General features: G+C 40.4%; 1 protein-coding gene and 1 long non-coding RNA gene across 5 annotated transcripts; one reads left to right on the forward strand and one right to left on the reverse strand.

Moving 5' to 3' along the window:
* The first annotated feature begins 5887 nt into the window (after window positions 1-5887).
* SYT15 (synaptotagmin 15) lies at window positions 5888-15349 on the forward strand. 4 transcript variants are annotated; one of them, XM_065843071.2, is made up of 9 exons: window positions 5888-5991; window positions 6595-6734; window positions 9321-9519; window positions 10193-10338; window positions 10855-11150; window positions 11951-12121; window positions 12639-12759; window positions 13695-13874; window positions 15158-15349. In XM_065843071.2, exons 2-9 carry the CDS (start codon window positions 6650-6652, stop codon window positions 15292-15294), a joined length of 1335 nt encoding a protein of 444 aa, XP_065699143.1. In that variant the 5' UTR covers window positions 5888-5991; window positions 6595-6649; the 3' UTR covers window positions 15295-15349. The 4 variants fall into 4 exon arrangements, with proteins under 4 accessions (XP_065699143.1, XP_065699144.1, XP_065699145.1 ...); XM_065843072.2 differs by having other exon boundaries at window positions 10196-10338; XM_065843073.2 differs by lacking the exon at window positions 6595-6734.
* LOC139828547 (uncharacterized) lies at window positions 8669-10205 on the reverse strand. The gene is made up of 3 exons (XR_011740279.1): window positions 9788-10205; window positions 9272-9446; window positions 8669-9155 (listed from the first exon to the last, which is right to left on the reverse strand). It is a non-coding gene; the product is annotated as an uncharacterized lncRNA (long non-coding RNA).
* Window positions 15350-15837: the final 488 nt, after the last annotated feature.

Raw genomic sequence — 15837 nt, forward strand, 5'->3', positions numbered from 1 at the left:
TTAAACTCTTTCCAAAACCACATTCATCTATGTACTAAACCCCTTTAGTTTACTTTTGCAAATGGTGCGATTCAAATAAATTATTTGGCCTTTGGACAACAAACAGAAACAAAAGTATTGGAGTCTACCCTAGACCTTAGCTGGTGCCCGGGGCTGAGTGCTGTAAACAAAGCCTGCTCATAGAGGCAGCTCTGTTTAATGAGAGTCAAGCATCTAAATAAAGTCTTGAATTTTGATGCCTCAATCCCCAGATGTAAAATAAAGAAATGGTGTTAGTGAGAAGGTGGTGAAAGCACCAACGAAAAGACTGTACAGGAGGAAAGCACGGCAGCCTGGCAGCCTGACTTCGGACCCTGATGCACTTTGAAGAAACGTAGTTCTGCAGCTCCAAGAAAGGCTTTGTTTTCCCATATGACCTGGAATATTCTCAAATAATTTAGCCTACAGGCATCATAATGTAGTTGCCTGTTGGCCCAATGGCCTGTGGATTGATTCCAGCCCACTTAACACTCCTCATCCTGCCTCCCTTTCCCAGGACAATATGCCTGGGCACCATCATACCTATTCCCATTTCCGCCCCACGCGGCAGGAGCCATCCTGTACTGGCTCCCCTGACTTCTCTCAGGTGAGCTGAGTGGCTCGTCCCAGATGTGCTAGCGAGAGAGCGTGATGGGAGAGAGGACAGAGGCTTCAGGAAAGATGGGAGATTTGAAGAGGATTTGGATCTAGTCCCTGCGGCTGCCTGTATCAGGTCACCGTTGTAAGAGACATGACTCTTGGTTAAATGAAACAGAGACAAAACTATCATGCAGCCAGTATACCACGATGACATTCCAAATTAGACACATGCTGAGAGCAACAGCACTGTGTATTAAATAAGGCTTGCACAAATAAGACCTATAAAGTAGTACATACAGATTTCCGAGCAGCCTCACAGCAAGAGAAGAGTGAGATGCACTGCAAACCCCAGGCTAACTGTGCCTGCAATAATCTGCACGGCTGACTCTGGACAGATTGAAATGCAGTAACACTGTTCATGCAACTAAGTCTTGTTCTAGTCTCTTAGTTTATGTAACCTTTGCTTGTGGACATACTGACTCATCTGTCTCAGGAATCTAAAGAAAATATTTTTTTACTCTCTCCCATTTTTCAACTCATGGTTGCCAAACAAACACATAGATTCTCATAGATTTTCCTCTTTGAGGGGGCGAGAAAAAGGTATCAACTAAAGTCCTAAAAACCAGTGTATTTCTCCGTACATACAAGCAAAGTTGTATGTAAGCTGGCTAATGGTAGGCAAGTGTCCTTCAAGTTAGCATTTCCAAGCACAGAATGTAGCATTTGAGCCCCAGGCTGGGGAAGGGACAGAAATGGTTTACTTGTTTCTAGCAAAAAACAAAACAAAACAAAAAAACCACAAAACAAAACCAAAATAAAATAAAATAAAATAAAAATTGCTTTCTAGCATTGAGATGCTACCTTTCTGAGTAAAACAAGGCAAAAATATCTGTGGGAATGACTCTGACTCTTCTTAGCTTGAAAGATTTACTTTTATCTTTCTTGTATTTCTTGCATATCCTAGAAAATTTTCACATGTATTTAAAGTGAGGAGCTAATGACATGAGCAGTGTGCAGCCTTCTTGGTGCAGCACAGTTCTAGTGACTACTACATGAAGCTGGCCCACCTCAGCTTATTTTGGCCCTTTCTGGCCAGGCTCTAACCCAGATTTGTGCACTGATTTTACTTAGGATGAACCCTATTTGTTTTTGGGGGGTTGTAGGTTTTGGTTTGGTCTTTGTTTGCTTTTGCTGTCAATTGAATAGTTCACAGAGCTGCTGTGATGTTGCCCATGTGACACTTGTTATTTGTGCTGTACTTGATTTAATTTCTAACCCTTTGTATTGAGGATTCACACACAGGCCAAAACTGATCAATATCACCTGGAATTAAATGTATTTGGAGCCAAATACTGTTGCATTAGGTGTATTTAGGAGAGGTCATTATGTGTTTTTGATGCACACTAGACACTATCAGTACCAGACATATTCTGTGAATGGATCAGGTATTCCTTAGTATTTGTTGCACAAGCAGTCTTTGCTTTGCAAAGAGAAAGGGACCACTTATACAGATGAAATAATGACTTAATTAGATGAAGAGTTTGTTATTCTTTTTTCTCTACACTCTGGTTTGGGGATTTTAAATTTTTTTTCGTATCTACTTGACCCTCAAGATCTTACCACCATCCTACCCAGGCTTTTGGACACTTTGTTGTGGGTTTTTTGTAGTTTGTTTGTTTGTTTAATAAAAACACTTGAGATGACAGCTGTAAATCTGTTGTTGCTATATGTGGAGCAGTTTTAGGCATAAGTGCCTGCAAAACCAACTATAAGTTAAAGAACATTAGTATCAGTATCTCATTCTAGTTTTATAGTATCCCAAAAACAATCATCAAACATCAAATTTTGATCTCAGTTAAAAGTTTGTGTCGCATAAGGCTGTACCAGCTATGGCTATATTACATATGGCGTCATTGCTATACCATATATAAGATTTTGTGCTTTGCCCAAATCTTAAGATACATGCCTGTCTATAGATTCATCTGCCTGCTCAGCAACCCCTCCACATTGGTCTTAGAGTAGTCACATCTTATTTACATTATCTCTGGCCTAAATCCACTAGCTGTTCCAGAGGGAGTGAGAGTTAGGCAATATTGCTGAAAATAAAACTGGTCTTGCTATAGAGCAACATTGGTTGTTCGTCACTACAGCTGTGTGAACAGTTCATCTTGCATGTGTACATAAGTAATCTTGCAAGGCCTTGTCAAAGTTACGAAGTTTAGATTACTATTACCAAGGCTAGGTGGTGTACAAAACCAGAACAAAAAGTCAGATATTGCTCCCAAAAAACTTCAGAGCCAGGCAAGCCAAAGCTTTGCAAGGAATTTTCTCTGCAAAAACCTCTACAGGCCTTGTGCACATCATCTGTGAACTTGGAGCTTAATAATAAAAGTAATTTTAAAGGAACATTTTGTAGTATTTTGTCTTAAAAGAGCAACAGCTGCTAACTTAATGCGATTTGCACTAGCAAAACGAAACCAAACCAACCAAACAAATCACAACCATGAGAACATGTTCCAGTAAAAGCAGACTTTGTATTTCTGAAATTCTTATTGTTAAACACAGGAAGAAAAAATCAGTTGAAGAGAATAAAAGTTCACATTTTCTCCATTCTGTTTCATAGAGGAGAAAAAAAAAAAAAGTCACCTTTAAGAGAACTTTTTGTTTAGCTCTATTGATTCACGCCAATGCCCGATTTTGGACAGGAGGTGGCGCTACAGCTTGCTTAAAGGTCATTCTTAGGCAACACCAACAGCTGAAGCATACCAGAAACAAAAGGAAAAGGTTAAAAAAATACAAACATTCTGAGCCAGTAGAAGTGCTGCTATAGAGACTTCACCTATGTATACTTTCATATCAATAGGTATACTATAACACTGCCAAGAAGATTTGTAAGAAGGTTCTAAGGAGAAAGCAAATGCATTGCGTGTTCATGTCTGCCAGGGACTTGAAATACCCAGCGAAAGATGAGTATCAAAGCATGGAAAAACTCTTGTCTTGTACAGCACGCTCTGTGCAAGCTGTAGCAGTTTTTCCTGTGCTCAAGGCTCCATTGAGCAGGTCTGTGCCAGAAGGAAACTGATGGGACAGATACAGTCAGGCAGAAAGTCCAGAGAGCATTCTGCCTGCATCTCCCCAAAGAACATCCAGGTCAGCTGCAGTGCCAGGGATTTACTGGGCTAAGATGAAATACCAAGGTAGGAATCCAAACCCCTTAACTAGGTAAGTGTGAATCAATCCTGGTCAAGGCTGGAATGTGCAGAATACATATTTATTAATGCAATACTATATGCTTGAAATGAACAGACTTGTTAAAATGCCCAAACTTAGGCAGGCAGTATCTTCCAGAATTCTCTCTGATACAACACTGAAGTTACAGTATGTGAACGTGAACGGATCAGCATTGTCTTATATTTGAACTTTGAGCTGGGCTTTTAAAACAATCAAGGAAATCATACCAGCTTCTGGCTGGAAGCAGTCAGGAGTGCAACCAGACACAGTGAATGCAGAGAAACATCCTTCATCTGTTGCTCCTGGGTCTTTTATACTACATGCTGCAAGCAGACATATGGCAAGTAGTATTTACATGTTTTGTTCATATTAATTAATTTTAGTTCCTTCAAGTGTGGTAACATATAGGATGAAACATGAAACCTGTAAACCGTGAGGGCTAGGAAGGAGGTTAGTTACTAGAGGAAAAGGAGAGTATAATTGGTTCATCGCATCCTGTATTTATTTTGATTTCCGGCTGGAGCCAGAGCTCAGCACAGAAAGACTAGGGACCAGGACATTTGTGGTACAGCACAGAATCAAAATTAAACTCTCTGCTTAGCACCTTTGCCATTAATTCTGCTCCTCCAAGCTCACCTCACCACATGCACTGACTCGCTGAAACAAGAGCTGAATCAGCAGATGGTTATTGCTTCCCAGACGTACACACTTCACACCCCTCTACACAAGCAGCACAGCTCATATGGAAGACAGTGCATCTGGCTGGGATCACTTTAACAGTTTGGTAGTGTTCTGGAAAGCACTCAGGTGTTCAAAGCAACTTTACCACTCCTCACACAGACATAAAAGCAAGCTCAAGGGAGAAGACTGCAACAGAAAGCAGACAGTTGTGGGACTTGCCACACAACTCCAATACTTCCAGTTGTCTCAAACTTGCTTATGGAAATTATCCTGACAAGTGCAAACTGCTCAGCAAAAAATCTATACTTCAATATTACTACTAATTCAGTGTAGAAGTAAGAATAGCAAAAGCATTGGCTATGCAACATTTATTTAATAGTTAACTGTGTTAAAGACTAAAACTGGAATATATGAAGCTTTTTCTCTTCAGAGTAAAAATGATCCAATACTTTCTTACTTGTCAAGGACTCAATAATTAATAGAAAAAGCTAAACACACTACATCTGCAGCAAGACATTTTAAATACAATTAAAAGAATTCAAGGATTCCACAGAAACAGATGACATTTCATTACGATCCTACCGGTTTAATTCCTATGCATTTCTTTGGCTTTTAGATTAAATGGCACTATACAAATGCATGCAATGGTTGTGAACAGAACAAGCATGTGTAATACAAAATTGTTGCATTTAAGGTATAGATTCTTCTCATACTGGCTGAGAAAGAAGCAAGCAGCATCAGGCAAGAAGAAGTGAAGGTGAATAATTTTGCTTCTGAACTATGCACGAGTAATTTTGTTAGTGAAGATCTGCTTGGTTATATTTATTACACACACAGAAAATAAAATATCATTACATTTATAAATGTAAATAGGAAAAACTATGATTGCAATTGCCTAAGTAAAGCTTCTGTGTTCCTTTGTGCTTATGCGTTTTGTTAGAGGTCTGAAACAAGTGCATGCTGATTTCTTGCCTACCTGGATTTTCAGAATTAAGCTACTAATACCAAAGTTTTTTCTGAGCATAACTGTAGTTTTTGAAGTTATCATCTCACATAGCCAGTGTCGCACAGTTTTTTTTTAGGGCTGACAGAAGATTTCTCTGGTACAACAGCTACTTCTCCACCTGTTTCCACACCGGCCTCCCCGGCCGTGCCAGCTGAAGTGAGGGCTGTGCCCCCCGCCCGGCACGGGGAGCCCAGGTAGAGCTGGAACTTCTTCCGAACACGTCCCGTTCCTTTCTTCTGATGGGAACCACAGATATCTCCATGTTAACTCGTGTTTCCCGTCTCCCCCGTGTGCGGCCCGTGAGCCGAGGGGCGGGCCGGGGAGGGACTGCCCCCGGCACTTGCACAGCGGGGCTGCGGCGGACACACGGGCAGCAGCCGCCTGCCACCGAGCCAGGAGGACCGGGAGGAGATGGGGCCGAGGCTGTGACCGCAGGACCCGAGCACCCATGCCCGGTAAGTGCTAGGTTGGAGGGACGGGAGGGCTCGGCTCCCCCGCCGCTACCCCCGGGCTGGGCACCTGCCGAACCGCCGGCTCCTGCCCCCAGGCACCTGCCGGACCCCCGGAACCTCCCACCGCTGTGCGGGCACTTCGGGGAGTTCGGGCAAGAAATCAAGTCCAGCCTGCCGATGAACTCGGGGTCTGTAAACTCACCCGACCTGCTCCTGGAGCCGGCTAAGGCAGCGGTGCCTGTCACCAGGCGTCTGTTAGGCACCCCCATCTTCATTCCCCACCCGGGGCGCTTTGCTGTCCGAGGACAACTTCACATAGCAAGCAAGAATTTACTCCCCACCCTAAATAATTCGGTTTATACTGCACATAAGCTTATACTGCATTAATAAATCTGAGTATTTATTAATATATAGGGACTAAAGCTTTTCATGGAGAACTGGTTGGTCAAAACTGATACTGTGTGATACTGTGATACTGTGAAAACTCCAAAAGGCTTACTGCAAAGTTTAAGAAAAGCTCATTGAAAGCGTATTATCAGATACTAAGCAAAAAGGAATCAAATCCCAAAGGGACAGAAGATGATCACCACCATTTCTCCGTGCCAGGATAAACCCACTACCTATTACTGGTGGACAGTGCCCCAGAACAGGCCACCTGGAAATGAAATGGTCCAACAGGTTTCTTCCATCTCCATTTGCCATGATTCTGTACCACAGCAGAATACATCAATTTCTCATGATGACAGGTAATTATTTAAAAAGATACTTATTTTTTCCCTGCACACAAAGGATTCAACTAATTTCAGAGGTGGACTTTGTGACTCGTGCTACATTGTGCCCTAAGCTTCTGGTTCTGTTGCTGATCTAATCAGGTGAGATGGAATAAAAATGAGCCAAATTCTCCTTACCTTCATTAAAACACAGGTAGCTTTACTGATATGGGTAAAACTTCACCTTGTATCTACCATTGCATAAAAATAAAAAAGCAGAATTTGAGCCAATGGGAGTGAATGGGTCATAAATACTTAACATCTTTCTGCAATGAACAAATTCAGTACATAAACTCATTAACAAAGTGATTGGAAACTCATTCTCTTATTCTCTCATTCTCAGTGCACAACTGCTGTACAATATATTACATTGCAGTGCACTTCATCTTATTGTCTTTAATGATAAATGGTGGCAACCTGGTTATGGGGGACACAGAAGTGCTGCTGAGAGCATTAAAGATTTGGGAATGGAGAGAACACATTAAACAGGCAGAATCCTGTTGAGCTTGCTCTAAATGTTAACTGTGGAGGTACCTATGTCAGACAGTAAAACCACCAGCCATATAAGCATTTGTATTACTGTACACTTGGATGAAGTGAACCATTAATTTCTATTATGTTCATGGACATTAAACTAAAGCATTTTTCCTGCATCAGGCCTTTTAAGCAGTAATAAAATGGCAATGTGACCGAAGACACACTTGAGCATACCGTATAAAACAAAGAGGAACAGCATTTCCTCATACTGTGCATTCTTAGGGGAAAAAGAAAAACATAAAACAAAAACCCAAACATTACATTACCAGTGTAGCACAACCAGACTCGTGTCTGTATTAATATTAACCCAAACGAAATAGGTACTTGTTTCCTGTTCCTCAGGATAAGTCCCGGACTAATACTATGTATAGCACCACTAGCCTGGCTAAGTGCTAAAACGCATTCAGCCCACTGGCTGGTTGCAAGGACAGCAAAGCGCCTGTTGTTGTGGTACAGCCATGAGCAAGGTGGTTGCTCCATAGTGCTGGGGGGACATGAGTGATTATATGACTCATTGGGAAGTATCCAGCCAATTCCTACAGATAACTGAGGCAACATACCTGGAGAGGAGCTGCAAAAATAAGTTGTCCCCTGTGACTGTACCAAAGGCAGGAAAATGAGATAGGATCAGATAAAGACCTCTGAGCTACTATGGCCAAGTTAATTTTATAGCACACAGTATTACATAAATGTTCTGTAGTTGAAGGACATTCATATCACTTACTGTAATGTGGCAACAGTGAAAAAGATCAGTAACTCACTTCCTATACTCTTTATAGCTCTAATCAAACTATATTACATTAGTTTTGAATTCTTATTTGAAACTGCTATTAGTGTTGACTGATTATTTTGTGCTTGTACAGTTGTTATTTATTTGTACCATCATACAGAAGTAGCTAACTACAAGGTATCTACCAAGCACAGACAGACAAAAAGGAGAAAGGAATGAAGTATAATCACAGGTATCTCTATCCAAAAGCAGAGAAGAAGAAAAATTGAGTTGTGAGAAAGCATCAGATCGCTTTGTTGCTTTAGTTTCAGGGGAGACCCTGAGAACTGATAGGATTCAGCTGGTCCTGTGCTGCCTCCCACGGCTTCAGAGTGGAAGATAATTCTGCAGCTTGGGCTCGTTTTCAGGCAGAGGATATTCTGGTAGGATCAATTCTCAGTTGAGACCTGGTCATGTCTTGATGCACCAGTACCAGTTTAGTGGTAAGGCCAAGACAGGCTGGGTGTAAGGCATAGTGCAGAAGTGGTCTTTCCAGCCTTGTACTCTAGCACACTCAGCAAACTTGAGAAAACAATGAACTGAGCCCATTATCAACTGTCTACCCTTGGTCTAGTGAGAAATTATCACAACAGAATTCCTCATATTCATATTAAAGACATTTTCAATTTTATTAGTGTGGACCAAAACCCAAATTATACAAGATTCAGTTTTATGTGAAGTAATCGAGATTCAGGAAACAGTGTTTAATGCATACTTAAGTTTGGCCTTAGAGATCAGGAAACACATGCATCCTTAGAAAGAAAACAACCCAGCTCTGCTTTGTTCCTTGTGCCAGGATCTGGTCTCAGTTCAACGTAGACGAATATGTGGAAGAACAAACCAAACAAAAATAATGGTACCTTTTGTATTACGTGATCCTGGTTTTTCTTTTTCTTCTGTTATGAAAGCTCTAGCACATCTGTCATACTAAGGTAAATGTTTATGCTAATGTAAAATTAAAGCCCAAAGAACTCCTTGAGTTTTGTTTTTTCTTGTCTATAGTGTCTTACAATTGCAGTCATTGCCAGCACATCTGAATACTTTCTTATCTCTCACTGCTGATGCCATACATCTTCAGGTGCTGCATCGTGCTGTAACCAAGGACAAAAATGTGCACATGAGCCAAAGGTTTCATTTAAAAGTCATTTTCGTATGCAAATCAAATACATTTGTCAGCTTTAATATTCCTATCTACCCCAATACATACACAACTTTGATCTTCCTGTGATGCTTTCTGTGCTTCTATGTTTGAACAGAACAAGCAGTTGCTGTTGCTGGAGGTATAATAGGAGGGATCCTTCTATTTGTTCTCATTGGAATAACTGGATACCTTCTCTGGAAGAAGTTTTGCCACCTCCTTTCTTATGAAAAGCTCACCAGTCCTGTCCAAATGACAAACACAAATGGTATTTTTCAGGATCAGTCAGCTTCTGAAATTCAACTGAAAAGCACAAGGTATGTATTTTTGTTTCGTTTTAAAAGCATATAATATTGGTAATTTATTTCAACTTGTCAAATCTCAAGTGAAGGGGTGATCTAAATATATTCATGCTCAGAAATAAATTAGACCCCTAAATTATATGAGAACATCAGTCATGTTCTGTTTTGTTCTCTTAGAAAAATACTACTTTCTGTAACTATGAATGCAATGATTATTTCTGATTTATGTAAAAGAGATAACACATTCAAGTGTAATTGGTGCATGGATAGATTTATCTGTTACCTAGAAAAGCCGGCCTGTGCTCCAGAGTAATTCCTGGTGGTCTCATAATGAAGCATCTGAAAAAAGCAATAGGACTTCAGTTCAGAAAGGAGTTACCTACTGCAGGGCTTTGGGGCTCTAAAACAAGCAGGTGCAGTTAATTCTTCCTTTCCTTTGAAAGATCAGCTCTAAAAGGAAGGAATGGGAAAAGGTGACCGTTTGTCTGAAGATTTAGGATCTGATTTCCCTCACTGGACCTCTAGCCATTATATAAATAAATTGCAAAATGATGGGTGTTTGTAGTTTCTACCTATGCATCTCTCTAGATTTTTTACAAAACGGTGAGAGAACGGTAAGCTTATTACTGTTAGCAAGTTTGGTTTCCATATTTAAACCAGAAGAGTCAGTAGCTGTTCTTATCTCCAGCAGATCCAGAAGCGTTCCATTTATCATTCCACCGACACTGCATGGGCAAGACTGGATTAACCTGACAAATGAAGAGCAGGTTCAGGAAGACAGTGACCCCTCCATGATGCCTCAGTCTGGGCCGCGGTCATCATTTCATTCTTTGGGTAATGGCATTGCAAAAACGGGACTTTGTAAGGGTACTCTTCTAAAGGGGAACAGTGTTACACAATACAAGCCCTAAACACTTATGTATACATATTTATGTATATATATATATATAGGAACTGGACTATAATGTAGCCATTCTGGTCCCGCTGCTGTCGGACTTCACGTATATGGTAGACAAGGCAATCTCTCCTCCTTTGTTTTGTGAAGGAACAGCATGAGTGTAGCTCAGGAAATATCTGTTGTCTCCATAAACAGCAGAGACCAGTTGCAGACTGCAACAATGAATACCCAGAACTATCAAGGCACAGTCATAGGAATAAGAGAAAGAAAAGTGGTGCAGCCTACAGCTACTCCCCCAAATTTGAGGAAAAAGGACTTAAAATACCAAGTTTATGCAAAAAATGTTAATGAATAAGAGATTAATGTTATTTCCCTAATACAGCAGTAGTTATAAGAATGCCTGCTACGATCTTGAGACTAATCTGAGGGTGCTTGTTTTTTATTTCTTGAAGCTGGAGCTTATGTTGTAGGGACCGTTAACCCAGAGCTGTACAAGTTTCCTGAAGACAAAAGTGAGATGGATTTTCCTGAAGGCAACATTGGCCGCCTCTGGTTCTCCATGGAATATGAGCAAGAGTCCGAAAGGCTCCTCGTCTCCTTGATCAAAGTTAGAAATCTGCAGCCTCCTGCTGATTCCTGTAGTCCATTTGTGAAAGTCTACCTGCTGCCTGATGAAAGAAGCTACCTGCAGTCCAAAACAAAACATAAAACCCTTAACCCACAGTTTGATGAAAACTTTGTTTTTCAGGTACTTGTCCTTTTGATTAAGCAGATTTTTGTTTGTAAATATTGACTTGTCAAAGTACAGTACATGTTTTCTGAAAAGTAATTTTCTACAAACTTGTACCAAGATACAAGTTGTTTCCACTGGAAATAAGATTTGTTACTGGGGCTTCTGGAGATCCTGGGCTACTGATCTTCTTTGTGGTCTGCACCAAAGTTCAGGGTTCCAGAACTTGCCCTGGGAATGATGGAAATTCCAGTTTGAACTATGGCTGAGCAGTTCAGCCCAGCAGATCTAGGAGTCCAGAAGCAACCTGTATTGAACTAATGGTTTCATAACTTTTAGTTTCTGTGCTGTGACACAGGCTAGAAACTAGAACTTGTGAGATGCCTGGTATGCTATTTGTAAGGTGCTGTAAAGCTAGGAGCTTGGCTCCCTATGCCAAGAGCCTTCAAGCAGGTGTCACAAGACAAAAGCTTTAAAACCAAAAAAGTTTGTGTTTCAAACATCTGAAAAATAAATGTTTACAGTTCTAAATGTGTGTTGAAGTGAATACATCACATGACACTAGATCTGTATGAGTTGAAAAACCACCAGCTAGCTTCATATTTTTCAAATGAACTCCTTCTATTTTAGCTTGGATCTTTAGACTCCTGCATAGCTAAAACTTTAAGCAAATTAAGAAAGTGGACTTCAAATAATCCACAGAAACCTCCACCTACCTTTAGCACACTTTGAAAAAGTCTTCCTTTGAAGTCAACACTAGAGTAGAAAAGTGTCAGATGTTTTATAATTATTAATGTATTATTCCTTTTCCTGTACAGGTTTCCAGTAAAATGTTGCTCGAAAGGACTCTCAAGTTTTTGGTTTATCACGTTAACAAACAGAAGAAGCATCATCTGCTAGGCCAAGTTACCTTCCCACTCAAAAACGAAACATTAACTGATGGCAACAAACTAGTCATATGGAGAGATCTGGAAAAAGAAAACTTGGAGGTATGTGATACTAGACTGCTCGGCATTGTGGAACTTCTATCATCTTACAAATATGGGAAGGGTACAGCTGAAGTAGCTATATGTCATATCAAATACAAAAAATATTTGATAAACATTTGGAATCAGAATTCTGATCTTACCAACCTGCAGATCTAAAGCTGTTGCACAGGGAACATCCAGCTGCTCGGAAGCTGTCACATGAGTTAGGAGAGAGTTACGTAAGAAAGTACCTTTTGTTATTTGCTTCTGTTTTGAATTAGAGCAGAAAAAAGCAGAAGAGGCAAAGAAACAGGCATTATCTGTAAGAGATAGGAATTCAAAGGTTCAGGAAGGCTGATTAATGGGTTCTACCAAATCTTACAACAGCATAAATAAAAATAAAGCCATTGTAATTTCACTCACATGCCTTAGTATAGCAGAAACTCTTAATGAGGAGAACTTCCCCCTCACCCCCATTATTTGCCTGCGTGAAGAGACAGTTTTCCAGATATGTTTGACAAGTGTTCTGCTTCTAAAGCCACCTTCAGAATATGGGGACATCCAGTTCTCCCTCAGCTACAATGACTACCTGGGCCGTCTCACTGTGGTGGTTCTGAGGGCAAGAGGACTGAAGCTCCAGGAGGAGAGCCATGCTGTCAGTAAGTGTGATTTCCTGTCTTACCAGCTCCAAAATTCCCGTTTTAATTTGCTCCTTCCTTATCTGTCCACCCAGGCTTGCATTGAGTGACCCTGAAAAGAACAAGTAAACATCTGGGTGATTTAATCTGAGTGGAAACAAGGCATACTTTGTTACTATGGTAATTAGATTTTGATAGCTTAGTTCTGCTGTGTTTTGGTTTTGTTTCCTGATAATGTCTCATCATCAGTAGCAATTTTTTTCTCCTGCTTTAGTACAGCGAGCAACATCCCTTTGTACTCCAGTCCACCTTCAACACAGGTTGCCTTAAGGAAGCAAATGATTTTTTGTTGTTCTTGATGCCACATTCGCACACATTTTTTGTAATATTTTCTAGAAGAGTGAGCAGAGATCATAGATCTTTTCCTCAAATTTTCTACAGAATCCCTTACCACAGGGCTAGAAGTCATTAGTAAAACTTTTTGTTTAAGGATTCTTCTTTGACTAGAAGAATTTGTTCCCTTGAATCATACCCAAGCACAGGCTGCAGCCTTATGACACGGCTCCTCCCTCACAGCCTCCCCTATGTTGGATCAAACAATAGTGTCGTCAAATATATTAAATTAATTACTGACCCAACAAACTAAGCCTTCAAAAAAGACTCCGTCAGATGAAGGGAAGGTACACAGGAAGGAATACAAGACCAAGGATGGAGGGTAAGAACATGACTGCTACTTTTAACAGCTCTTAAATTGGAAGTGCACTGCAAAACTGCACCCTAAGGACTTGGTGTACTCCCCGCTTCATGTTATGCATTCCTGTGCTGCCATCTGTGTTCCATGAATTGTTGATGATCTCATTTTATACTTAATATTGGTTCCTGAAAGCAAGAAATTCCTTAAGCCTTCTCCCAACTGCCTCTGATGTATTTTCTTCTTGAATTTCTTTTTCTCTAAGGTGTGTACATCAAAGTCTCACTAATGAACCACAATAAATTTATCAAAAGCAAAAAGACAGCAGCTGTTCTGGGATCTCCCAATCCAGTGTATAATGAAATGTTCAGTTTCAAGGCAGATCAGACAGAGCTGGACACAGCAAGCCTGAGTCTATCCGTCCTCCAGAGCATCAAGGGAGAAAGTAAGCTATATAAGTTATTACAGTTAAGATATCATAAATCTCTCATATATTGCAGACACATTTAAACCTGGGAGGAACCAATTTATTTTTAGCAATAATCATAAAACATATAAAAGGTTTGGGGCATTTTATAGGCTGTTTATTTAAAAAGTAGAACAACATTCGCAAGAAGTGTATGTCTCTTTCAGAAGCTAACAGTAAATTTCACGAAAGATGTTAATAAAATAACCATAGGCTCATCAGTGCAAGTAGAAAGTGCCTTAATTTTGTTTCATTCTGGCATCCTAAGAAGGCGAGCTTGTCCAATTAAGTTCTGTGAACACTCATGTATGTCATCCCCAGCCTCCAAAACTGTGAAGCCGTTCATTGTTCCTAACCAAACTTGAAAGAGGAACAGGAATTTTAATTATCACAGCAGTTCAAGCAATGAGAAAGAAAGAGATTACAAACATCCCCATTCTCTGCCAGAAAACCTCATGCTTGAGGTCACCTCTACTATGAGAGAATCCATTAAGGAGTTCTGCTTAGAGAAGCAAATCAGAATTTCCACTGTTCACAAGAAAAACATCTTCCCTACAGCACAAACACCACCTCAATAATGAAACATTAACAGCCTCATTTGGATTCATGCACTACTGAAAAATTCCTTTAGGTGAGATTTTTGGGCAGGTGCTTTGGCTTTGAGGATTGACAAGAACTAGGATCAGTACTTGAGTCTTTCATAATTTTCACTTGCAGAGAGCCAAGTGCTTTACAAACATTCTGAAGTTCATGTAGGGCAAGTTTTATTTTCCCCATCCACAGCTGAAAAGCTCAGGCACAAAGAAACAATCTGCTCATTGGTAGAGGATGGTCACTGCCCATCCACACACTGCAGCTCCTGTGTCAGTAACTAAACCCATTCATTCCCAAGCTAGAGCACCTTATAAATCCTACTGAGGCTACTGTTGCCCAAAACTAGGGCATACTTTCACAGCACACTTGGGGTGGAGGGCCTGGGCAGATACACATCTGTGTGCTTTAAACTTATTCTAATTTAGAGTGCAGGCAATAGGGCAGGTCTGAATTGACTAAATACTGCAGTACCTTTTAATGCGAAACCTTAGCATGTAGAAAGTGGAGAACCTGAGACCTAGAGTGAATTTCTTGATGAAAAATTTGGTTTAAAAACAGTTTTTGGAACATTATTACTGACATAAATGCAAGTTAATACTCTAATTTAGGTAAGAATTTCAGAGAAGCACTCAGAGATGTTAATCACTAACTCCCTTTTCTCTCCCCAGAAACACATCTGCTAGGACGCGTAGTAGTTGGACCTTTCATGTACGCCCGTGGCAAAGAACTGGAACACTGGAATGAAATGATCAGCAAGCCCAAGGAGTTGGTCAAACGATGGCATGCTCTCTGCTACAGGACGTAAACAGCATGGATAAAACAAACAAAACCCCACAAATAAATGAGATAAAGAATACAAATCTTTGACTATTTTACACTCCTAATTGGACACGAAGAAAATAAGTAAATTCTTTCCTTGACCAAACAGAAAGATAAGATTTGGACTCTGGTAGGCTGGAACTCTAACTTTCCTCTCCTCTAAATATATTTCCAATTTAATTAACATGGAGCAGAGTAAACAAAACAGGAAGACAAACGTGATCTCCCAGTATTAGTTATTTTGACCAGTAAATTCCCATTCTTGGTCCTGCGTTCTGGGCACAAATGATCATCCATTGTGTGGACAGAACTCTGAATGACTTAAGAATTGTCAGTGATGATACCAGGCATTACTGTGCACTGCACTGCATCACCAGACTGAGTAGCTTCACCAACTGGGATGGAAGCCCAGTAAGCATGCTGAAACAGACAAGCCCAAAATATTCATGTGTTGACTAAATTTACAATTCATTTTAAATAGCAGCATTATATTTAAAAACCTCTTCTCAACACAGATGGTGGACAGCAC

This window comes from Patagioenas fasciata, chromosome 8 (genome assembly GCF_037038585.1).
Source record: "Patagioenas fasciata isolate bPatFas1 chromosome 8, bPatFas1.hap1, whole genome shotgun sequence".
Classification (NCBI taxonomy): Eukaryota; Metazoa; Chordata; class Aves; order Columbiformes; family Columbidae; genus Patagioenas; species Patagioenas fasciata.